At 37.9% G+C, this 26,813-nt stretch overlaps 2 protein-coding genes across 2 annotated transcripts; one reads left to right on the top strand and one right to left on the bottom strand.

Annotated features, from left to right (window-relative positions):
- Nucleotides 1–4: 4 nt before the first annotated feature.
- On the bottom strand, nt 5–5,158 carry LOC119729245 (eukaryotic translation elongation factor 1 epsilon-1-like). Its single transcript, XM_038201833.1, has 5 exons — nt 4,978–5,158; nt 2,456–2,656; nt 1,954–2,049; nt 1,517–1,576; nt 5–1,342 (listed from the first exon to the last, which is right to left on the bottom strand). The coding sequence occupies exons 1-5, from the start codon at nt 5,062–5,064 to the stop codon at nt 1,256–1,258; spliced, it is 531 nt and encodes a 176-aa protein (XP_038057761.1). The 5' UTR covers nt 5,065–5,158; the 3' UTR covers nt 5–1,255.
- Nucleotides 5,159–5,430: 272 nt separating this feature from the next.
- Nucleotides 5,431–23,275, top strand: LOC119729243 (venom phosphodiesterase 2-like). The gene is made up of 25 exons (XM_038201831.1): nt 5,431–5,782; nt 6,385–6,729; nt 7,481–7,549; nt 9,107–9,173; nt 9,425–9,497; nt 9,866–9,960; nt 10,345–10,421; nt 10,801–10,935; nt 11,407–11,525; nt 12,130–12,195; nt 12,459–12,531; nt 13,319–13,471; nt 13,940–14,018; nt 14,429–14,475; nt 14,802–14,923; nt 15,674–15,749; nt 16,616–16,703; nt 17,182–17,390; nt 17,698–17,761; nt 17,873–18,039; nt 18,221–18,365; nt 18,622–18,702; nt 19,140–19,281; nt 19,749–19,902; nt 20,586–23,275. Exons 1-25 carry the CDS (start codon nt 5,564–5,566, stop codon nt 20,745–20,747), a joined length of 3,027 nt encoding a protein of 1,008 aa, XP_038057759.1. The 5' UTR covers nt 5,431–5,563; the 3' UTR covers nt 20,748–23,275.
- The last annotated feature ends 3,538 nt before the right edge of the window (nt 23,276–26,813 follow it).

The following is a 26,813-nucleotide window of genomic DNA, read 5'->3' as shown; positions in this document are numbered from 1 at the left end:
GGGGCATTTACAGATAAATGTTAAGACGTGGCCATCTTACATCCACCGCAGAATGTGCACCTTGGATGAAATGGCTGAAAATGGTCACAATCGGCTCAAATGCGTCGATGGGCATTATTGAATTACGGCATCAAGATGCAACCACTACCAACAGTTTCTCACAAAATATTTAAACTTTTCAGCTAACAAAGTATTGGTGATCAATGTATCATCTATATTGCTGTCAATTGTCCATAGCTATTGCTTTTACAACACTCTCCAAAACATTTTATTTGCAAATTTTGCTTGTAAAGTCAATTGCCTGGAAGAGAGCAAGAGTTAGGCCTCATGATCTTCTTTGAAATTTTTTTTCACACTACTAGGGAAACAAAAGGCAACAAACGTCAAAATGGGTGTATTTGAAACATTTAATATCTCCAAAAATTACCTTTAGACTTGTCAGTACAAGTGCATGTCTCAACACACACAAAAACAACTTGTCACTTCCCTAAAAAAAAATCACTGTTCACTGGAATTCATTATAACTGTTCCCCGTCAACCAAAAAAAAATGCACAAAACTCTGTGTCCTTGAATAGACTGTTGGTGTACACAATGCACCTGAATGATCCTGGGTACTGTGTGCATGAATAACAATAGATGTACCGAGCCAGAATGTAAATAATATTTAATAATGCATTCCACAGAGGTCAAAACCCAAAATAGACCATTGACACATTGACATGCACAGTACATGTACTTTCTGTCGATTTTCGTAAGGCAGAGATGATGGCCATGGCCTAAAAAACGAATTAACTGCACTAAGTTTATTTATAATTGAAAGTGGAAAGTTGGATAAACATTGAGAAGGCGAACCTTGCCGACACAATTTTCGACTGTCGCATCTGCTTTTATAAAACGTAAAGTACATGACTTCGTCTTCAGGATCTTTCTTAGGTTGACAACAGAGGGCGCTGTGAACGTTTAATGTGAACATTGAATCAACTTTATTCTTTCAACACGTCAATAAATTAAACAATATATGTATTTTACTGTAGTAGCAAACCATTTACTACAAATGCCACATGCAATGATGCAACATTTTCATTTTAAAGATGAAGGCAATGGTTCATACTGTGTAGCTGATAGTGTTTGCTAAAACGATTCTATTAAGCAGATATCAGAGATCATATATTTACTTATTGAAACCAGCCCATTTCCATTGGGACACAAGACCCCCCTCCTCGTCAAAAAAATTGTCAACTTTTTAATCAAATGCTATGACTGCACACCTGCATACAAGGGGTTCTTGACAAAGAAAACAGGTGTCTGTTGCTTCTGTAGGACGCCCTCTATTGACTGCACCTGTGAAATAAATTTTTGAACTTTTTTTTCACAGAACTCTTTCAGACAATCTGTTTGAAAGTGGGCTCAATTTCAATTTATTATGTGTCAATTAAAAAAATCCCTGTTTGAGGCATAAATTACTCAATAATTATTTTAAGAACAAAAAAAAATCAATGAAAAATTTCTACTTACATTGTCACACCACCTGGATAAATGCATGAACTTTTCCTTTTCTTGAAAGGTGAGTAACGACTACAGAAAGGGGAAAAAAATTCAGAGCAACCTATTAGATATAGGCAGCTATTCAAATTAAGGGCTCAAAATTTAGGAGTTATTTTGGCAGATTTGAAATAACTATTAATACCATTCTTTTGAGATATATGGCTGTGTTTGTTGGTGGGGTTTTTTTTTGGGGGGGGGGATTATTTAATATTTGGTAGGGGATTTCAGTCGAATGCAGTTATCATTTAACCTACCGTCTAGGGGCTAATCTCCAAGACCCCCTTAGAATCACTACACCTGTTACGCCCTTCCCCTAAGTTTGACTGCACAATAGTGCCATTCATCCAACAAATTTAAAAACCTGAACTGTAGATTTAGACTAGACCTGCATCTTGGCAGATACTTACCACTGCTGACCGTACTCCATACATGATCAGCAAATCAGGAAGTGTAACTCGCTCTCCAAGGAAAAAAGTTCTTGTTTCCAGATACGAGTTAAGTTCCTGGAGAAGAAAATAGCATACAGTTAGGGGCGGATCCAGGACTGTTTGTAGGGGGGGGGGGGTTCATCAGCAAATCAATGCTGAAATGTAGACATGTTTTTTCTCCAGAAACTTGGCCTCCGTAAAAATCAATAAGGGGGGGGGGGGGGGCCGGCTCGTACCATACTTTAAATAAAGTCACTCATCTTGTTTCAAGTTATTTTGGGTAACAATTTCAGACATAATGTTCTTTGAGAATTTGTAATGCATATAATGCAACATAGAGATTTTAACAATTAGTGAATTAACACTTTGCCCCATATGTTATTGGTTCAAACCCGGTGCCATTTGTACACTGTCTGACACATAAGTGCATTTTAATTATGTAGCAAGGTGACAATCAAATACAAAAAGGGACAAAAGATACCTTCAGTACTGTTGAAACGTCTTTTTCACTGTGACATCTATCAATTTCTGTGACTCTGTACTCTAACCACTGTGAGACTGCTGCACGCTCTGCGGCATCATTTCCACCAATCAGGTCGCGTCGACCGGCTGTTTTAGCGAGGTAATTGGCTACCGATGAAAGTCCAGTTACTGTCATTCCATTTAAAGTCAGAACTGGGACCTATTGAGTTCAAAATTACAGTATAAATATTGGGACAAGTCAAATTTATTAGGCCTACTCATCGATTTAGGCTAATAGTAACACATGAAAATTGAAGAAAAAATATAAAAATTTAACATTGTTTTAGCATCACTTCATCCATTCTCCCCAAAAAGCCCATGGTCGATAAATATAAAGTAAATTGTGTACTATTATAATATAATTATTCTTAAATAATCTTAGGTTATGATATTATACTTTAATTTAATAGAAAAAAAAATATGTTCACTGTTTTATGCTTTTAACACCAAAGTAGGCCTAGGCTATAGCCATGATAGCTAGGCCGCGCGTAACACAGAGTCGACCCTAGCTGGAGTTACCCAGCCCTGAGTTTTATCATTGGGTTAGCTGGAGTTACCCAGCCCTGAGTTTTATCATTGGGTTGTCTATAAGGGCTGGAGCGAATTTTTCTCAAAACTTGTAGTATTTGCAAAAAAAATTTGAAAAATGTTCAATTTTGTCCCCATTACACACTAATTGCAACTGCAACTCACCCCAAACTTGCCTGGAATAACCATTACACAGGTCCTTGAAGTAAAAAACGATCCACGATGAAGATTCAGCCTCCAATTGCAGTGAAAACAGGAGGAATAACCGCTAACTTGACAACCTTGCTGGATTGGCCAGGACCGCTATTGGTTTGTGCACAAAAAAAATTGTGTACAATGAATGGCGGTCGATTACCATGCACGTACAGCTCGCTGGTACTAGGCGTTTTTGCGGTCGGTGCATGACGTGCGCGGAAGCGTAATACCCGATGACTGTTTCATGCATTAATAAGAGGTTCACTCGCATCACGTGCGGTACTGGAACGGCAACCGTCGAGTTGGCCGGCTATCGTGCATTCATAGTGCAGTGTTACTGCCGTTCCAGTACCGCACGTGATGCGAGTGAACCTCTTATTAATGCATGAAACAGTAATCGGGTATTACGCTTCCGCGCACGTCATGCACCGACCGCAAAAACGCCTAGTACCAGCGAGCTGTACGTGCATGGTAATCGACCGCCATTCATTGTACACAATTTTTTTGGGGAACAAACCAATAGCGGTCCTGGCCAATCCAGCAAGGTTGTCAAGTTAGCGGTTATTCCTCCTGTTTTCACTGCAATTGGAGGCTGAATCTTCATCGTGGATCGTTTTTTACTTCAAGGACCTGTGTAATGGTTATTCCAGGCAAGTTTGGGGTGAGTTGCAGTTGCAATTAGTGTGTAATGGGGACAAAATTGAACATTTTTCAAATTTTTTTTGCAAATACTACAAGTTTTGAGAAAAATTCGCTCCAGCCCTTATAGACAACCCAATGATAAAACTCAGGGCTGGGTAACTCCAGCTAAGTCGACCCTAGCCCGACTGCGTCTGGCCGTACAGTACTATCGCAAGCTCTGTAGTACGGCCAGACGCCCGATGCTTACACAGAGACTGAATTTTGTTGGCCGCCGATGTAGCGATTTTGCTACATCTTTCGATCGCGATTATCTTTTCATCCAGGACACAAATTTCCAAAGTTAAGGTTCGTAGTGGTAGAGCAACTCATACCTTTTCGAAAAAACGTTGTTTGGTCTCAATATTTTCATCCATCTGGCCACAAGACGAATTTCAGTCATCAGATTCCACAAATATCGTCCCCCATGCGATCCCCCATGCGATTTCAAAATGGCGGCCGCGCTGTAATGTATGCAATATGCAGGGGCGCCCGCGCAAACTCATGAATATGCATAACAGTCTGTGACGTATGACCTCGTGTTTTTGGACGTGCGTGCGGCGGGGCCGTACGTCCAAAAACACGAGGTCATACGTCACAGACTGTTTATGCATATTCATGAGTTTGTGCGGGCACGCCTGCATATTGCATACATTACAGCACGGCCGCCATTTTGAAATCGCATGGGGGATCGCATGGGGGACGATATTTGTGGAATCTGATGACTGAAATTCGTCTTGTGGCCAGATGGATGAAAATATTGAGACCAAACAACGTTTTTTCGAAAAGGTATGAGTTGCTCTACGACTACGAACCTTAACTTTGGAAATTTGTGTCCTGGATGAAAAGATAATCGCGATCGAAAGATGTAGCAAAATCGCTACATCGGCGGCCAACAAAATTCAGTCTCTGTGGAAGCATCGGGCGTCTGGCCGTACTACAGAGCTTGCGATAGTACTGTACGGCCAGACGCAGTCGGGCTAAGTCGACCCTAGTGATATTGATAGGCCTAAAATAGCCTGTTTCACATTTAATCATCAAAATCGGTAAAGATTATTACAAACAAATTTACAGCCATACCTTTGTCTCACTGTTAACGTTCACTTTCACGCCTTTGACATCGAGAAATCTAGCCAAGGCCTTCAAATCCTGTTTAATATCTGCCATTTCTGATGAAATTTCTCCTCGAAAAAATATGTGCAGACAAGCAGGTGTTGCTCGTTTAGCGCGGCTAGCGCCCTCAAGTGTCTAATCTAGCGCCCTCAATCGTTAAAACAATGATAAATAAACTGTACATGTCGCTTAATTTTTTTAGATAAAACTAACAAAACCAAATTGTTCTTCTTAATTTTTATGCTGGCAATTAACAGTTTATTCAATATATGGATTAATTGCCTTGTATCGATTTTATGGCTAAGTTTTGTAAATGTCATTCCCAACCAATTTATTCATTTTTTAAATCGTACCAGAGGACTTGATGTAAGTTTATGTTATGACCATTGTTATTGCATGCATTGTACACTTTACCTTTACATTAGTCATGCATACATATTCTACGATCGTGCCAAAACGATAGCCATTTTCCATTGTTGAAAAATGTTAACCCTCTGACCTGGCATAGCAGCCTATTTTTCTCTTTGATTGTATCGGGGACTAAGTCAACAAGATGTCTGGCTCCATTTACCACTACAGTGATTCTGACTATGAGATGGTCGATCCGTTACAGGAGTCTTTGAGTCGGACTCCGGAGAGCGGGAATTCCAGGACAGTGGCGCCGGAGCCAACGCAACGGACGCCCGTAGGCTCGAGCCCACAGAAGCCGCCCCGACCAGCTAGCATGGCCGGAGCACAACCGCGAAACCACAGCGGAGAACAGAGTAGAAGTGTACGTGTGTTTGTGAAGTCTATTTGTTTGGTTGTTCAAATATTGATAAACATACATAAGTTTCTTCAGAACAGGACTTTACAAAGTTTAAACCATGAATGATCATGGCTCCATTTAATAACACTAGACTACAGTTAACTTTTAATATCGGTCATTAATTTAACCACTTCTGTCGTAACAAACAAATACTTGAGTAATGTGGCTACATCATGTAAATTTATGTCTTCAAATTTGCATTTTAGATAGTTTAAACATGTGAAAACCATAATTTTGAAACTTTATGGAAAATTTGAACCTTTTTATGATGGACAGAGAAGTAAAAAAAATTGTGTTGCTTTTTTTCGTGAAAATAAAAATTGGTGATATTACTGCTGATTTATGATTTTAAAAAAATTTGTTGGAATTGTTGCTATTTTTTCTTCGCTTAAAACAAACAACTGTGTTGTGAACACTTCATACTTCTTAATTACCATGTTAATCAACAGTACATTTTTAATTACGTATTTATATATTTAATCAACTTCTTAACTTCTGTTCACTGTTGTCAGTTTAAAAGTTCTAATATAATTCTTTTTAAACCCTTTCTTTTCCTCAAAAAATAGTCTTCTATACAGATGGACGATATCCACATTACAGACCCACGGTATTCTGAAGTTCCTGAACCATACGAAACCATTTCCATCAAGTCCCAACCAGCTGACCCAAATTTCAACGAGCCCCAAGTTCAACCCACAAATAAAGCCAGCCCCAACCAGTACACACCTACTGAACCCAGTTTCATCCAGCCTGAAGACCGACCCAGTACTAAATCCAGCTCCGACCGGTACCAGCCGCCTCAAACCAAAACAACCCAGTCTCAACCGCCTGCAAATAATTCCCCAAGATCAGAACCAATCAACAAAGAGGAACGGAAGAAGGCAGTGCTTGTCAATAAACTCAAAGCAGCTGTAAGTTCTAAGAAACCTCACCTAAAGCTACAAAATACTACTAGCAGTAAACTGTAGTATGCAGTACTTCAGCATATAAGTGGGCACAACACTCATAGTACATGTAGTTATTTAGTCCCACTAACTAGGGCGCTAGAACTCATTTATTGACATTTGGGATGTTGGTCTGTCGTACTAGTATGACAGACCAACATCCCAAATGTCAAAAAAGGAGTTCTAGCGCCCCAGTTAGTGGTACTAGTATTTTTTAGTATTTGGGTGCTGCATACATAATTCTTTGTAGTACTTCGTAGTACATGTATCTGGTACTTTACCTCAAAGTAACTTTAGGTGTGTAGGGTTAATACCGGGATAATAAGTATATTTGGATAAAAAAAGTTGAAAGTACAATCCTACATTTTTAGAATACAAATTAATCTTTTGGACAACTTGATCACTTTAATTTAAGACAACAGAATTGCTGTTGTAACTTGTAAGCATAGCAAAGAACTTATAATGGCCTATCCAAAAAAGAAAACAAATTCCAAGAGATTAAACTTTTATGAAGATTGTCAGCATATGTCAGGCTTAAAAATTCTCAACTAGTTTACAGTGATTTCCTTGATCAGATGGCCTGAGACACAAGTCACCATTTTGAAATTGAATTTTGTTTTAGAGTTGACACTTTTCTGCCTCTATTTTACGTCAGTATGTCAGATTATTTTATCCTTACCTTGGTAAAAATTGAACATCATTGATTGTTCTTTGTCAGGATGAGCCCGATGATGATTATGATGATTACGAAAATTCATTTATGCAACGACACCGCCGTCCCATAATGGTGAGGAGTGTGGAGTTCGTTAAAACTCAAAATTGCAATGATTTGGGTTTGCCTCGCCCACTTACAACTAACAATAACACTCAAGTCCCTGCACTGCCTGGATGTTAACACTAACTTTCTCTAACACAATTCTGCTTGATGAATTACCAGTAAATTTTTATACCGAAACGTTTGCTGTCATGGTTTTGTAACTGAATGATGTCTTATTCCCCTAAGTACTTCCGTCAGGGAAACACAGTAGTTTACCTTGTAATCTGTCCTACAAAAGGACACCATTATAAATTTGATAAATACATTGGCTTGCGATGCAAACCATTATTCTAATGGAGACTGCTCAGTGAAACTGCAGCTGGGCCAGTTATGATATCTTCAATCATTCAGCATTCTTACTTACAACTCTGTATTAAATGTAGGAAATATGTAATTGCTGTCTTAAAGGGAATATACATCATTTGCTTTTGCTGTAATTTTCAGAAATGGTTGGAATTGGGGGTTGGAAATATAAAGCAAATATAGTTACACTGACTTTTTGGAGGTTTTGGGTTCGAAAATGCTATAAAAACCAAGAAAAACGATCATTTTCCTGTAGTCTGGTTCCCTGACTCCATATAAGAAGAAACAGAGCAGTTTACATACATTGGGGAATTGTAAGGTTAGGGAACCAGTCTAGCTGGCTCGTACCCGTTCATAGGTTTGTAATCGATTGTAAACAAGTGCGATGGTCAATTGGGGCCAGTATTTGAAAAAAAAGCCAGTTGTTTCCAACGCTGATCGGCCGATCAGCGTTGGAAATTGATACAAAAATAACACTTTTCTTGAAAATGACAGTATACCAGGTGCCATAATTTTACAGGATGCTTTAGACTGTCATTTACCAACATCCTATTAAGGTATTTCGCAAAAACTTGGTAGTTTTATTTTTCGATGTTTGCAAATGTTGTATATTCCCTTTAAGTCAGTAAAAGTACAATTGCCTGAAGCACCTTGTCTCACCACTATGCCTATCCTACTTGATAACCCAACCCCTCAAACCCCCCCCCCCCTTGTAACATATACCTGCGTAACTAACAATTGTCACATTTATTTGAGTTACGACTAGAAAGTGGGGCATATTTGGCCTAAAAATTTGAAATTTATTATAGTTTATATAGTTGCCTTCAGGAAATCAGAGATTATTCTCAAAGGGAAGAGGCCATTTCTCCTTCTTTTTACCCATACCCTTTTTTGTGGTCTGATCTTGGATTCACTAACCCAAATACTAACAGTAATTTAAACATTACTAACCGCATGCCTGTGATAACATAATCTTTCAGGTGCAAAAAAAAATTGAATGGAATTATAGCATGTACAATGTGTGTAATGCAATTATTGTCTTTTCACAACTGTTTAAAAGCTACACACACTGCATTGTGTACATGTATGTAAAAAAGCTTCTAAAATCAACATTGTATAAATTTCCCAATTTTGAGGTAATATCTTGCCTCCCAGCGACCCAGCCTTCGCTGTTCCGTTTCATAGAAGGATTCCAACATGACTTTATTATATCCTGTATTTCAGGTTGTAGTCTTTCTTCTACTGGTTGCGTTGGCCATAGCTCTTGGAATTGGTGCCAGAAATGCTTCTAGTAAGTATTACTTTTATCAAAACCGAATCTGTCTCAAGGCTTCGACTTTGCAATTTGAAAAGCTCACTACAGAGTTGATATATGAGTTTAGGGGTTTAAGATAACCTGGATTTAATTGGCGTCAATGGTAACAGTGACTTACTTCAAAATTCATTTCAGTCATATTTCAGTTTTGTCGGGGACAACATTTTAATTTGTTGGTCCAGTATGCTCATAATACTCGTTTCCCATTCTCTCTTTTTGAATTACAGTGGTGACCTTTGAAGGATCTTTTTCTAAGAACATCGGCAAGCAGTGTACGCACCTGTGTAAGGACGTGAACAGGTGATTTGCCCATTTACAGACTATTACAGTTGTCTAGCATTCATAAGTGATAACTAGAAAAAACTAGCACTACTCCTTGCTAATTGGTAAAAAGATACAAACCCATTTTTCTTCTGGGTACCATAGCATTTGAAGTGACCAGGGTTGGGATAAAGTCCCCATTTTGTTATCAAGTGAAAATATATATACATACACGTACTCATTGACTGCGTATAAAAACTCCAATTCCAAACAGAGGGTTACTGCTACTGACCACAAAACCATATTTCGGAAAACCAATTTATCTAGTGCATGTTTAATATCATTAATTTGCAGATATTTTTGTAGTTTGTGTTTATTCTGACAGTTTATGTTTATTTTATTTCCAGATATTCTACTCCCCCGTTGGTTGTGATTGCACTGAATGGCTTTCAGAGTGGTTTCTTTAGGCACCAGTCCCTTGTCAGTAACATGGCACGCCTGGGTAAGTCATGTGACCTGTATATTAGGTCTTGCATAGTTTATTTAATGACACGACACTGGCCAAAAAAAGTGGGATCTATATAGTTTTACAATGCAAAAAGAAAAAAAACAGAGTGTAGGTAAGGTTCGTCCTGTGCTTCACAGATTTTTTTTTTTTCAGAAAAGTAACATGGCATTTAAAAAAAAAAAATAACATGGCATTTAAAAAAATTGAAAATTTAAATTACGTCTTTAATTCCACCCAAGGTTAGTCAACATTTAAATGAATCCACACTACTCACTAGATTCAGTCTTGTGTTTTATATTTGTAGATTTGTTTGCTTGTTAATTTAACACTTGAAATATTTTATTGAAACTTTGAATTATGCTTCTATTTCAATCTCAGCTGAGTGTGGTGTTCATGGTAACACTATTCCATCCTATCCATCAACGGCCATACCCAATCTCTATTCTGTGGTCACAGTAAGTACAAACTCTAAGAAATGACCATGTCTTGATTACATTTTGTTTTTATCAGCTTACTCATCAAGAAAATATTCCTGGGTTTTGTTCTCTCGCAATATTCATCCACTGTCATTAATCTTTCTTGTTTGCATTTGTTGATAAGAGTTTACTCATCAATTTTTGATAGATGTTAACTTATTATAGATGTTACGTAAATTTGTTGGTGGAAAATCATATTTTAAAGTAGAAATATTGTTTGATTAGTCTTAATTTGATAAAATATTTAAATATTATGAGAATACGAGGGCCCTAATGATGAGCATGAGCTACCGTCATTGAATAACATTTTAAATATTAAAATATTCAATAAAAGTATTTACTGTTTTCATTTTATTAGGGTATCCATCCGGCGTACCATGGAAAAGCTTCCGATTGGCTGAGAGCCTACAGCTTGAATGAGACAGAGTTTGGTCCAGCTGAACATCCGAATACCTACAGCAGAATGGATCCCAAATGGTTCCAGTTGAATGGGGTGAGTTGACGCTGTTGATTGTTAGATAACAATGTATTATGTTTGCTCACTTTGCTGCAGTCATAAAAGACATGAACTAGAAAGGCTTTCCAACAAGGGCTTTAAAACTCATATCAGGCTGGCTTTCTAGAGCCACAAAGTATTGGCAACAATCCAAATAGATCTTGATTAGGCCAAAAAGAAAAAATATTCGGTCTCTGGTCAGACCAAATTTCTGGAATTGACGCGGCGACGCGGCTTTTTTTTTTTTTTTTTGCTTTTTTTTAATGCAAAGTTTATATTTTAATTTTCTGTTGACTAGACTGTCAACGACAAAATTTTGCATGCGTACATGTAGTTGCTCCTAACTGTTTCAAAGGTCATGCTTAATTTAAATCTAGAAACTAGTCAGAAACAGTTGTTACACATTTTACAGATTACTGAAAAGTAAAGACAGGATTTTCAGCAGTTTTTTTCTGCTGTTCCTTCCAGCTTTGGGGCATTGCTGCAGACCAGGGTCTTCTGACTGCCAGTCACTCATGGATCGGACGAGAGGGCGACATTGATGAAGAACGACCTCCATCGCCATCTTACTATCAGACATATGACAGGTGGTTATAATTAGATTTATTCTTGAAATGAAACCAAGGAATCAAAACAGCACAAGCACTGTAGCTTGGAAGCCTGAAAAAAAACCAAGAGGGGGAAGATGAAGAAAATGATGAAATGTTCAGGTTTAGAGAGGGGGGGGGGACTGCTGGGGAAACATTCCAGAGAAAATCCATTGAGTCAGGTAGGGATTGAAAACCCAATATACATGCCCGCTCGAGTGGGATTCGAACCGGAGTCACAGAGGTGGAAGGCGAGGAAAGTACCGCAGCACCAACCAATAGAGTTCAAAGAAACAAAGAGGTTAATGACCTACGCTAAGTTTGCATTATTAAAGAAGATAAGTTCGGAAGAGAAAAGGAGGATCTGAGTGGCTCACACTTAAGAGGAACACAGATTCAAATCAAACTGCACACCAGCAATGCCTTTTATTCTTCGGCAAGGGAGTTGACTGCACTTGCATACATCAAAAAGTAAAATATAAGTATTCTTTTAATATTCTGAGGAAGTAACGGACTGAAAGTATGTAGAACGTGAAGTATGTGTTTGTCATGAAAGACAAATGTTTCTGTATGATTTACATGGACCACTTTTTTTCTATTCCAGTGGAGTTGACTACCGCAATCGAATTCAAACAGTACTGAACTGGTTAAATCTAGACCCATCAGAAAGGTAAGAGTAGTTGAAATTTATCGTTCATTTTATTGATAGCAACTTTGGTTGAAGTTAGAGCTTATGTTAAAAAAAGGATCTGAAATTGAATGTACTTTAATGTTGTGTTTACTCACCTTGCACTCAGATCATCATCTGTTAATAAAAAAAAATACTTTGAAGATCTCTTGGCATTTTCATTATCTCTTAAACTGACTGACGAACTGAAGCTTGTTTCAGCGCTTTCCCTACCAAACATATTGGTTTGTCTTATTTTTTTGCAGACCGGATTTCATTACCGTCTACTTTGAAGATCCTGGAGTAACAGTTCAGAAGTATGGTTTAGATTCTGAGCAGGTAAATGCATCAAACAACAATTTAAGTACCTTATTAGCCCATTAGCACTGAACTGTTACATTGTCTTACATTGTATTACATTGTATAACATTGTCTTACATTGTATTACATTGTATTACATTGTATTACATTGTATTTATCTCTATTGAATCCCTAAAACCACACAGTGCTGGGCGGTCAGGGGCATTATAGGGAGTTACGGCTGGACAGTTGGGGATACAGGATCTAAAACTCTTAATATGATGATTTATTTACAACTTAATAAAATTACTACTATTTATATGATGTGATTTAACCAAATACAATTTCAAAGTCAAGTTGAGTATTGGAAGTTGATGAGTAGTTTCCCAATAATTTAGGGTGCTGTGGTCCGATGGTTACGGTGTTCGACTCGTGTGCAGTGGTGCATGGGTTCAAATCCTGACTGTGGGAACATGGTGCTTGTGCTCTTGAGCAAGACACTTGACCATTATTGCTTCGTCCTTCGGAGTGGGACATAAAGCCGTAGGTCCCGTGTGTTGTGTAATGCACGTTAAAGAACACAGTAACACTTATCGCTAAGAGAAGGGCTTTGCCCCAGTGTTTCTAGCAGTGGCTGCAATATGCGCCGCAGCACCTTGTAAACCCTTATAAGGTGCTACATAATGGCTCTCATATTTCTCATGAACTTTATTTACCTGTCTTTAATAATAGACATAATTTCCAGCGCCTTGAGTACCTAATTGTTGGTAGATACGTGCGCTATACAAATCTCCGGTAATATAATAATTGTTGTCCTACTCAACAGACCATGAATAGCCTAGCCAGAGTTGACGCTGCCATAGGCAAGCTACTAGACGCCATGTATGAGGAGTCGAATCTTGGATGTATCAATGTCATGGTGGTATCAACAGGAGGCTTAGCAGAGAGAAGCTGTGATCGGACCTACTATCTTATTGATGTAAGTTCTAAAAAAAATAGTATGCCTGATTTTTAAGCTGTGAGTTAGATTTTTTTTAGTCGGCCATTACAGTGTTTAACAAACGGGACAAAAAGTATGGTTTAACTCTAACCCCCTAGAGTGATTTACAAGAAACCTTCCTCACCCTTGAAAATTCCAACACTATGTGGTATTAAACTGTACACATAAGCAGTTGGACTCCACCAAACTCTTGTGTTAGAATTTGGCTGGATGGAGATCGTTAGGGTTAATGAGTGATTTAAATATCTGTAATGGAAAAGCAGTGCCATATATATGGAAACTGTAATGTTAGAATTACTGGAGTGCTAACTCTCAGACAGACACTATTTAGTCATACCGGGCTGTGGTTGGATTCAATAAAGACGTTTTGGTATAGTGCATACAGCTATGACGACAAGATGCAATTTCTTTAATTTAGACATTCTTTATGTTGTCTGTTCACCTCAGGACCTCCGGGATGTAGATGATTTCACGCTGCTTCCTGACTCAGTGACTTCTGTAGGAAGCATAACTGCAACTGACAGAGGTACATCAAGATTCAATTTTATTATTATTATTATTTATTTATTTCTAATAATGAAACCAAGGATTCCTCAAAAGTGCCCTAGGCACTGTAGCTTGCAAGCTGAAGAAACCTGTAGAGAGAAGTCAATGAGAAGAAATTACAGTTTTGGAAGGTGGGAGGAAAAGCCCAGAGGAAAAACCCAATCCACGTGTTGGCCCAGGCGGGATTCGAACCCGGGTCACAGCGGTGGAAGGCGAGGAAAGTACCGCTACGCCAACCTGATTCCCCAATGCATAGCTCAAGATAAACCAGCATACATTTCTAAGTAACTTATTATACCAAATTTTATTATAATGTATTGTATATTACCATGCTGGTTAAATAATTTGGTTTGGGGCAATGAATTATATTTATTTTTAAATTATCAACAGCTCCATCAGAAATGGACACTTCAGAAGAAATAATGGAACATTTGCAGGTAGGCGTTGCTATTTTCTATGGACGGTTACAGTCACAGCAAAACTGAACCCCAAAATACTCAATTCTGAAACAACCCAGGCATATAGTCATGTTAGCAAGTACAGACTCTTGCATTCTCTCTGTTCTGATTCTGCCTTGCCTTCTTAGAACTAGACAAAGATGGCTGCTACTTATTATTTCATTTATCCAATTTGTTGTAAGGAGGCTAAAAGTCAGATAGATACCTGTATATAAATCATCTTCACAGACAGATATTACATTTGCATGTCAGACCTCTGAGAACAAGACCCAATGTGATTCAAATAATACTTTTACCCCATACAGTGTAAGGTGGATCACGGTCAGGTGTTTACTAAGAGACTGCTCCCTGTACACCTGCATTCCTCTTATGGCCTCCAGTATGAAGACACAGTGGTGCTGATGGACGAAGGATGGACATTTGCAAAGTAAGACTCCACTTCAAATCAATTTACACTTCTACTGATCAAACAGTGCCATTAACCAATAAAAGCTGGATTTTAGTCAGGTGACCACGGTACCTTGGTAAAACTCGGTCCCAAGCATTGTGGTAAATTTACACAAACCAAACGTGTGGGGCTCATGGCTTAATCCAGAACGGTCCATTGTCAGGCTTCATTTGAACTTTTACCTTAAACAACGTTACAAGCTAAAGTATTTGTTAGTGTTCGAAAAACATGACAAGTCAGATTTTGAGGGTCTGATCTTTTTGTGTGTAAGAAGCTTAGTATAATTTGTTTCTGGTATGGCAGGCAAAGTGTTGTACTAACTGGGTAGTAGACACATTTACAGTCTGTCTTTGTATCTTTAAAATAAAGGGGACGAACCTGTGTTAACAGGAACGGAGTGCCCATATCTCTTTCTTTAGCGATTAGGCCAGACTCATATGCTGCTGTGGGGGATCGCCACACCTCCTCCACAGCGAGTCTGTTACCTTCCCAGCATTGAATAATGCCGGTACCCATTTAACACCTGGGTTGAGAGGAGTAATTGAGGTAAAGCGCCTTACTCAACAGCACAACACGCATGGCCACGGCGGGGCTCGAACCCACAGCCATACGATCATAAATCCTGTGCTCCACCGTTATACCACCTGTTACTAATTTTTCCTACCTTTCTAACTCATTATGTTTACCTCGCATTTTCCAGCAATCTTTTTTTTTACAAATTTCTGACAGGCAACAGGAAGGCTACGATCGTTCCAACTGTAAAGGTGCCTCTGATGGCTTCAACCCATACAGCTCAAATATGCAGGTATCTACCGACAGAATTTGAGGTGTATCAGTACTTCATTGATGTAAACAATCCATTAAAGGGAATATACATCATTTGCTTTTGCTGTAATTTTCAGAAATGGATGGAATTGGGGGGTTGGAAATATATAGCAAATATAGTTACACTGACTTTTTTGAGGTTTTGGGTTCGAAAATGCTATAAAAACCAAGAAAAACAATCATTTTCCTGTAGTCTGGTTCCCTGACTCCATATAAGAAGAAACAGAGCAGTTTACATACATTGGGGAATTGTAAGGTCAGGGAACCAATCTAGCTGGCTTGTACCCGTGCATAGGTGTGTAATCGATTGCAAACAAGCGCGATGGTCAATTGGGGCCAATATTTGAAAAAAAGCCAGTTTTTTCAAACGCTGGTCGGCCGACCAGCGTTGGAAATTGATACAAAAATACCACTTTTCTTGAAAATGACAGTATACCAGGTGCCATGATTTTACAGGATGCTTTACACTGTCATTCACTACCAGTCCAGCAAGGTATTTCAAAATGATTTGGTAGTTTTATTTTTTGATGTTTGCAAATGTTGTATTTTCCCTTTAATCTAATGACAAATATGACAGTAAATTCAGTGATAAAATGACAGAGACATCAAATTAAGCACTAGTGCAGCATTTAAGTTCTTCAGTTTGGAAACGTACTTTAATCAGGCATGCAACGTTTCCTCAGATCCGCTTATTTTTTCGTTTTTAACTTCTCATGAATGCCATTACAAATTGAAAAACACTGTACGAAGTCTTTTGTGGTTTGGAATTTCCTAGTATTTTCTAAATTCCCAGGTGCATGCCTGTTTAATTCCTTAGTAAGATTTAAATCTTCTGATTTTCTTCAGGGAATGTTTGTTGGTTTTGGAAAGAGTTTTAAGACAGCCAAGACCGTCCCAGCAGTGAGGAATGTTGACTTATATAATCTCATGGCAGGTAGGAATACTTGACTACTTTATACAAAATACATCAGACTCACTCTTAGTTTACAAGGCAACAACACATCATTTTGTAAGAATTACTTCTCAACTTGTTTTGATCCTGCATCAAGGATATCCCAAGGACTGTTACACACCGGCAGATCACACAGGAGTGATCTTAGCCACTTTTAAAGTTAAGAAAACTTATCAGTCTAATCATCTTAAGCCTATCACAGTAAATGGCTTAAAGTTAACCAGTGGCGTAGACACGTGCCCCCCACCCCCAGCAGATGTCCGTGCTCAACTCCCCCCCCCCTTTGAAATCTTGAATTTACACAAATATACTGCAATGTTGAAATATGTTTCTTTTGCTTTTAGTAACCCCTACACCCTTCCCCCCCCCCCCCCCTGAAAAATAGATGTACCCCAGGTTCCTCGCAGAAGTTTGACTGTAGTTATGCCGCTGAAGTTAACCCTTACACATCTTTTCACAGAACTCATCAATGTTACACCACGGGACAACAATGGCACAGCAGGCATTTTGAGTGATGTTCTGACATCACCAACGACGCAAGATACGGTTGTCATGGAGTTCTCATCTCCAAGGAATGCAGACTGCAGTTACCCAGCAAACGACAACGAATACGATCAGAGGCAGAGAGATTCGGCTACAGGTTGCGTCTGCACACAAGCAACGCTGGATGTAAGTTTACCAAAACTGGAAGAATTTTAAATAGATATTTTGTGGTGTGTATCTTTTATGAGATGAATAAATTAACCACGATTTGTTAAAAATTCTAATGATCTTTGTTTATGTCGCCTCTGTCATTGTTATGATTGCTGTGTATCATTGTTTTAAGCTAAAGTTTTTCCCTCTAATATGTGTCTTGTTTTCAAAGCTTGTTAGATTTGTTGTTGTTTTTGTTTCCGTAATGTGAACATTCCTTCTCCCTTTTAGTTATGGCAAAAAGAAAGATCATGTATGATAAAGTTCTCTATTTATTTTTCAGTCTTACCCAGAAACTAATGGCGTTGTACTGAAGGATAAAGATGAAAATATCAGACAAACAAATGGTAAGTGTAATTGATATCAATAAAACCTATATGAGGAGTAACAGGCAGGTCGGTTTGGGGTGGTACAGGTGGTAAAGGGTTAATTCAAGGTATACTTTTGTTTACTTTCAGCTGCAAGTTCCAGACAGAGAAATGCTCCCTTTGGTTTCCCCAAGATCTCGAGAAACGTCGGACCCACAGGGCAGGATTACTGTGAGCTGTATCAGTACAACTTCATCACTGCATATGAAAACAGACTAGAAATTCCTCTATTTGCCACCTTCACTATGCAAAGAAATGTAAGTTAACTTTGACCACTGAGTGTACAGTGTTATACGTTGGTGAAGTCCAAAATCTAATATTGATTTACATCACCCCGACGCAAATATATCTTATGAATAACCTATTTGAATAAGTTCAAGTCATTAGCAACGTCGACAGTCCACATGCAACTAATAATATTCTCTTTTTTATGTTTAGGCTGGTAGAGTCACACAGATTATAAACTGTCTGCGTTACGATGTCAGACTACAACCTGAGAAATCACCAAAATGCTCCAATTACGACAGTAATATGAATCCAAGACTGCCAATCGACGTGGTACAGGGATTGCTCTATGATCCATGTAAGTCAAGGGATCAAATTCGTGTTCATTTTCCTATTCTTTTGAAATCACGTTTTTTAATGAAATTTTGAAGATTGTGATAGGAATTTTGTTTGGTTGCAGGAAAAAAAGATGATCGAAGTGTAAGATGTAATAATCATGATTAGTGCAAACATTGGTCAGTTGCATTTGATTTTATTATTTGGTCTTTTAGGAAAACTTGCAATGCAATTGTCCCTTCATGTTTGTTTGTTGTCTATTTTTCAACTGATTTCAGCTTTAGCGGATTCTGTGGACAATGAGTTGAATGCGCTGACATCGGCCAACATTGTACCTATGTATACTGCTTTCCAACAAGGTCAGTGTACTTTACACATTAGCGAAAAGTGGGGTTTGTTAAATGTTCTAGCTCAGTTTAAACCTTCTAGCTCAGTTGGTCTGTGATGTAAGCAGGTGATATGGGTTTCACAAGTGATTTGTTAATCACAAGTTATCACAAGTTCAGGCGTGCAACTTTTCCTCGCATCCTCTGATTTCCTTGTTTTATACTTCTCACGAATGCCATCACAAATTGAAAAACACTGTACAAAGTCTTGTGTGGTTTGGAATTTTCTTGGTTTTTTTCTAAATTCCTAGTTGCATGCCTGCAAGTTTAGCACTGCAGCGATAACTACATGAATGTCGAGCAAAGTATTGTTTATAAAATCATACTTGCCCTCATTCTAGAACTCCAAATTTTAATACACTACAAATTTTAAGCAATTATCATCCAGTTTTTTTTAATTGAATTATTAGATGTGTGGCTGCCATTGGCCGGAAAGATACGCCAATGGGCCAATCATGACAACCGATCAGCCGAGATGAACGTTGTGATTGGTCCAGTCTACGATTGGGACTCTGACACGTTGCAGGATACTTACCGCGATCTTGCAGCAAGGTAATTCAAATTCAGCAGTTAATTGATTAGGAAACTGGTGTCTTGTTCCTGGTATCCATTCCTACTAATAGATTGTACTGTGTTGACTCTACTGGCCAGGACAACCTGTTGGATATTTCATGTTATAGTACCGGTATATCTTGCAAGTCAAATTACTGCAAATTGTTGATGAGAGATGTTACCTGTATTCAACCGTTTGTCAATCTTTTTTCAAAATCAATATGAATATTATTGCCATCCATCCCATTGAGCAACCGAAACAATCATACGATGAACCTGTGATTCATCAATACATGTAGTGTTTTTTCTTTTTTTGTATAACGCAATTCAGTACGGGATGGACTCTCATAGTGCTTAACGTCATTAAAGCACTAAATATCAAGCATGTGTCTCATCTGTCATGTCTGACAAACTTTTGATATTACTTGACAATGTTTTCCTTTTTTCTATTCCCAAATCCTTCTCAGCCAAGCCTGGGTCGTAGACACTCCCGTCCCATCTCACTACTTCATCGTAGCTTCAAGATGTAAGGAAGACGTCAGCTTGAACATGTGCCCCCTACAGTCTCTGGAAGTGATATCCTTCGTTGTACCTCACACAAACTCCGTCAGAATCTGCAAGGTATGTTGAAAGGTCTTGCAAAAAATACATTCCTTGCTTGTACATGGGCCTGTGTTAGATCTGAGCCAGCAATTTGTGGGTCAACAGCTTTGTCTTTTAACATTGACCCTAACCCTCATTAATCTTCCAGAGGCCTCCGGGCAATTATTTTGGAGGATTGAGGCTAAATGCAACGTACAATTTTGGAGGATTGTGGAGGATTGAGGGCACATGGACATTCAGTACAGGTCGATTTTAGAGGATTGAGGATCAATGCATTTTGAGAGGCAAGACTGTAGGATGATTTTGAAGGTATCAAGGGAGTGGGTATCCTTCATTTGTACAAAAAAGCAACATTTTGGAGGATTTCAGAGGATTGAGGATAATCCCTAACAAAACGGGCCTAGGGAGTTAACAGACTGCACTTTCACCTGGAAAACTTTCACAGACACTGGTCAAAATAGACCCTTCCTGCCTGTCAATCAAACAGTGGCATCCATCAGATAATGACTTATGGTGATAGTAACAGATGCATTCAAAATCCATCACTAGAACCGAAAGTGGCTAGGCTTATGACCAAATCCGGAGCAGTTCGTAAAGTAGCCTTTTATAACAGTCTTTGAGCTGCCTTTTACATGGAGCTCTAATTCAAAAAATTACTTCGAGACATGCTCGTCATGCATTTCCTGAAATTTTCTCCTCAGACTTTTGACGACTACTTGTCGACCCACTTGACATCACTTCAAGACGTGGAGCTGATCTCGGGACTACAGTTGTTCCCTGACATGAGCACAAATGAGGAGCTGAAGATGGAGTACCTTCGGTTCAAAACCAAAATGCCAACAATGTCACCCTGGATGATGTAAATCACATCTTATTCAAGTGAGTGATACCCTATTGCCAAAGTTTAAGGGAAGAGTTTGATCTTCCAAAATCCTCAAGGGAAGATGGACAAGGTTAAAGGCTGGAAAGCTCGGTTGGATAGAGGTTTTGAAAAAGTTGCAGGTTATAACTCTAACTCCCTACTGTCTTTTACTAAGTACTGGACCAAGTCCGCCAAAATCAATCAATCACACAGATTCCAATGCATGCTTTGCTTTAGGCCTCCAGGCCCAAGTCCATCATACTCCATCAATATTTAGTCAAACCCGGTCTGCAGGACCAAGTCCCCCAAAAATCTACCAAAATGGAGGGATGGATTTTGATGGAGTTGGGAAGGTTTGGGTTAATCCGGCTTTAGTCAACTGTCTTAATTCTGAGAGTTTATACTTCGCTCTCAAGGGACGATGATCAAATGTGACTCAGGTTGAGTGTTGGGTTGTATACTTGAAATGGATCGCTTTTATTACAGAGAATTAATGAGAGGCTAAGTTTAGATTAGTTTTACAGTCATCGGAACAAGGGTCTGACTTGTAACTTGACCCCTCTAATGTCTACGCATTCATTTTTTTCACTGCTCTTGGGAATATATTCCATTTGTTTTTAAGATATGAATTACAGTACTACAAAAAAAGATGTAGATTCTGTGCATCTGTCACTTACGTTAATGTTTTAGGTGAGATGAGTAAATAAAGGTAAAGTTGGGAAGCTTGATGACCGTCTTGAGGATTTGTTTACAACTTTGAAACCACCTTGATCTGTCTCTTGTGAAATTTTCATAAGTTTGAAAATTAAGATTTCTTTCTTTTTGTAAGTACTGTTATAAGATGGAATTTTGCATCGGGGCGATATAAATCAAATTTAGGTTTTGCCCTTCACCGATGTTTACTGAGTATTCAGTGTTTAAATGTCGGTGAAGGGCAAAACCTAATTTGATTTGTAAGTACTGACAAAAAAAAGAAGTCTTGTTTTGGTTCAACTCAGCTGGAACTCAAAAGTAATCCTAGGGTTTGCCAAAATTTGAAGCTTATGCATGTCAACTGTAAATGGATTTTGTTTTCCCATGGTGAAAAGAAATTTAAACAAAGTTTTGACAATTGATAAATGTTAAAACAGTCTGTATTTATGCATATTTCTCTGCACAGCTGGAAGTCACCTTTTAGACATTTTACAAATTACATACACTGATTTATTCTGGCTGAATACGTGGAAAGAATTTATCTATGGTGACTGAAAAGTCCCTGCCTGGTGTATATTTTTGTGAAATATTAAAATATTATAATGGCAGAATAGAAATAATAGTTGGTTTGATGCTTTGTTTTAGTTTTCAGCTGCACAGATAATTTTGATTATGTAATAGTTTTCTTTTTCATTTGAGTATTTCTTTAACACAATTAATAGGCAGGTCATTTAAATATTGTTTATTTTTAGGAAAATTCCTCCTTTTTTTTCATAAGTTGTCCAGTAGCATTGTTAACCTTAGGATCTTCGGCTTAAATTTGAGTAACAATGAGTAACTTTTTCGGAAGGTTTGCTTACATCGAAATGTATCCATTCTGAAATTTGAGAAACTACTCTACAATTGCATTCTTTTTTTCTATTTATAGTTTAGAGCAACATACCAAAGCACTTTCTTCCAGATTATCTTGAATTGAACCACATGTCATAAATCGGTACTAAGTCTCTCAGATTTAGAGTTTGTATTTTTATATCAGGTTTGGAAGAAAAAATATTTTTAGCTTAATGTAGGGCATAATTTTCAGCAATATTGTAATGATCATCTGTAATCAAAAGATCATAAAAGTCGGAATTCATTTTCACTGACTCCAACAGGGTCTTTCATTATTTTGGGAAAACATTTCAGTTATTTGTTTATTTATTGGAAGTAAATAACCTAATAACAACATTCTCTAAAACATTCCGCGCACATGGTATTCATATTAGATTCTTTTTATCAATGTAGTTATTTGGTTGCTAAAAGTCAAAACATTTTAATGTTATTCAGAGTGGCTGTAAATATTTTATAACGAAGCTCTATTTTCTGATGAAGGGTATTCATGTAGGCCTATAACTGTATATATTGGTGCAGTACTAAAATATGTAGGTGTGACGATTGTATGTGTATATTTTGGAAAATACTCTAATTGAACAAACTCTACCATTATATCTCCAATATGGTACTTTTTAAGATGTAAACGAACATCACAATTAGTAATGAAACTAATTTCATTGATCGATTCAGGAAATTAATCTTCAAACTCTACTGAAATAATTATTATTCGCAGATTGTCAGTTTCAAAACTGAATACAAAGTGGCTGGTTGGTTCTAAACAGGGCAACGATCAAAGACCAGAAATCTTTTTGCACCTCAAAGTTTCATATGAAGTTTTTCATGTTTTTCACTTAAAAGTCATGCTTCGATTTAAACACATGAACACTTGTAGTTTAAATTCCTATGCTCACATGCGTAGTAGCTTTCTTGCAGGTGTTTGAAAATAAACACAATTAAACAATATCACTTTCTCAGTGTAACTTTTATTTTGTCAGCAGGTGTTAAGCTGTTATTACTCTTTCAATGTAAGTCCACAAGAGGGCGCTCTTCAACTGCACCAGGAAAAATCAGAAGTCATTCCTGCCAGCTTAACAAAAACAAGAAAATCAAAACTTCCTTTGTGACAATTGATCATTATGTAATTTAATAAGGTTATCACTGGCAAAATCAAGATGGAATATTGGGCAGCACTCGTTGATGACTGGACGACTCTTCAAGCTTGTGATGGCCTATGTTATCAAAATTCATTTTATATTTATTGGTAATTTCAAAAGATTTGCCCTAAGGTCTGTCATGATGTTGACCTCAGTCGCGAAATACATCAGTGTGCAGCGTTTCAAAGTCTTAATGTGTGCTCATATACTGACAGAGGATCGTGATCTTGACCTTGATCATCATGACATCAGTCGACGTCACTGCTGTCGCCTACGTCATACGTCATTAATATAAGATGATGTCACTTATACATGTCTCTACCTCTTTAATATCTGACAGATTTACATGCACATGTCTACATTAATAAATACATGTATACGTAATCTAAATATATTATAATTGTGTTCTGACATCACAACTACATCATAGCTGGTTTAATTTGTTGTTTTATTTTAAAGCTGCAATCTCATGATATTGATCTTGTGGGATTCTCATCTTAGGTCGCATTCAGGATACTCAGATCTCTGACCCTTGACCTTAGATGTTTTTTGGATCCCTGATCTTAATCATGATTCCTATTCATATTTCAGTCGTCGTCATCATCTTTAGAATTAATTATCATAAATTAACTTGTGTTTCTCTGTCTTTCTTTACTTGTAGATCTTTATTCTTCTCGATCTGTAACAATTTCTGTCTCTATGATCGTCATTAGGCTCAGCTCTCATTCTGTAGAGTTGTCTCCATGACGTTATATCCTCTTCTTTCAAGCGCAGTTTTCTTCATTCTTTAAAAATTGTAAAGGTATCTTTCTTGAAGGTATTAACGTAGACACATATGTAAAATTATATGTCAATATCAGAGTCTTTTTTTTTAATTGGTTGTTCCCGCCTCTAAGACATTGTATCTTCAGCAATGTGCGACCGCAAGATGGCGCTCTTCAAATTATCATCTGAGGTCCTCACTGCCTGAATCAAAAGAAAAGAAAAGAAAACATTGGTGTTGTACCATACCTTGTGAAAAATAGATCATTTTATTACAATTTGATTATGAGAACTCATTGGCAAAGAAAACATGGAATAATTAGGCAGCAATATCTGTGGATATTATTATAACAATTCTTCCAAATTTAATGAGTAGGCCTATGATATATGATTCGTTGGTAATAATTTTAAAAAGATTTTGCCCTAAGGTCTGTCATGATGTTGACCTCAGTCGCGAAATACATCGGTGTGCAGCGTTTCAAAGTCTTAATGTGTGCTCATATACTGACAGAGGATCGTGATCTTGACCTTGATCTTCATCATGACATCAGTCGACGTCACTGTTGCGTCATGTCACGTCAAAATAATGTCATAAATATATGCCTAAAGTATTTCACTTATATAAAAAAAATACATGTTCATGCACATGCCTACATAATTGAACACATGCATACCCGATTAATAAACAAATGAATATATTCTATAACTATTGTGATGTATACTTCATGACTACGTCATAGCTGGTTTAATTTGTGGTTTTATTTTAAGCCTACAAGTTCATGATATTGATCTTGTGGGATTCTCATCTTAGATCGCATTCAGGATACTCAGATCTCTGACCCTTGACCTTAGATTTTTCGGATCCCTGATCTTAATCATGATTCCTATTCATAAAGTTAATACAGTCGTCGTCATCGTCCTGAGAAATAATTAATTATATTCTTGCAAGATAACTGCCTCACATGGGCCTTGTGTCACATCAGTGTCCATTAAGTTCATCTACGCCTAAGACTTATTTTAACATTTTCTTTGGAAAACATTCTTATTTGTGAATTGCAGTTCATTATGCGTCTTCATTCTTTGAAAATTCTTGACGAATGCTGTTTTTTAAACCGGCTCTGCAACCTCCCCTTTACAATTTCCCATGGCTGGTAAAATTTCAGGTTTTTCTTATCAAGAAGCTGTACATAGGCCTACATGAAAAAATCCCCTTTATGCAGCTACGTTACTGACGGTATAGCGCTTACCGGTCCCGTCTTTACGGCCGGTTGTTAACTAATACATATTTTGCGTTCCTCATGATAAACCCTTGAACCTCGGTCTCCTATCAGTTTATAGGTTTGCCTATTGAGCGAAAATTAATACTTGGACGTTGAGTTCTTCACAAAGGAACACAGTAGGTCAAGCGACCGTCCGGTAAAAATTACTGAGAGTGTTTCATTTCGGTTCATAAGTTATCGTACGCTGCACTTCTCCTCGACTATGCATGCCTTGAAATTTGACGGAGCAAAACAAACATTTCACCTCGAATATTGCCGTAAAATTACTGAGCAAAACGAACATGGCGGCAGCTTAAAAGTTCTCCTCGGTTACCTAAAATTACTAACCTAGTCACTGTTGTCATACGCATCCATTTCAGAATTATTTTATCGCCGAAAAAGAAAGGATTTTTAAAACAAAAATACTTACAAGGCGTGTAAATGTACGGCGTCCATCTTGAAATGCAGCGGAGCGGACGAAAGTCAGACGACAGGTTCAAGGCGGTAATGCGGTTCAAAAACCCATCACTTTTTTATCTCTCCGCGCATCACAAATCAAATTTTTTTCTATTTATGTTCTACATCTGTGTATTTTTATTAATATTTTTTCTTTGTTTTATGAATAATGACAGTGATAGAGTGATTCATGCTAAAGAGGAAACTATTATAAACCATTTTTAATCAGAAAAAGGGGGTCCTATTTTCTTCGTCTGCGGACTACCACGTACTAGTGACGATGTTTGCTGCAAAAGTGAACGAGCGGTTCTGATTGGTCGAAAGTCAATAGGAATGTCCGGGGTTGGCTGGGATTGGCCAAGACACAAAATTTGCATATGGCACATCGCGTGGAAATCGGATGACAATAGGTATTTGCATATCTCGAAACCCGAGTCAGAGGTCAATGCTTTGTACATGTATTGTATTATGCCTAATGGTCACACGACGACTGTTTCAGAACTGTTTTCTAAATTATGGAAACGTGATGTCTAAAATTGCAATTGTGCGTGCTGGTTGAAATTCCAATTCCTGAAAGGAACACTTCTTATCGACGTCTCAACACCATGTGCAGGGGCAGGAGAACACAACAGGGGGCTCATTTTCTGAAGGGGGCACACAAAAGGTGTGGTCACAGTCTCAGGTAAAACAAAGCTATTTTTTGCCTTCTCCAAATGCGAGGTTCTTAAATAGTTTCAGGTTAATCAAAGCTATGTTTGCCCAAGTTCTCCAAATACGAGGTTCTTTAAATAATCAGTCACGTAATTTAGGTTTCCTTCTAAGACTTTTATTTGCAGACGTATTCTCTACCGTACCATAAAACTGCAGAAA

Source organism: Patiria miniata, unplaced genomic scaffold (genome assembly GCF_015706575.1).
Source record: "Patiria miniata isolate m_02_andy unplaced genomic scaffold, ASM1570657v1 HiC_scaffold_20, whole genome shotgun sequence".
NCBI lineage: Eukaryota > Metazoa > Echinodermata > Asteroidea > Valvatida > Asterinidae > Patiria > Patiria miniata.
This window is presented reverse-complemented; position numbering and strand designations above follow the sequence as displayed.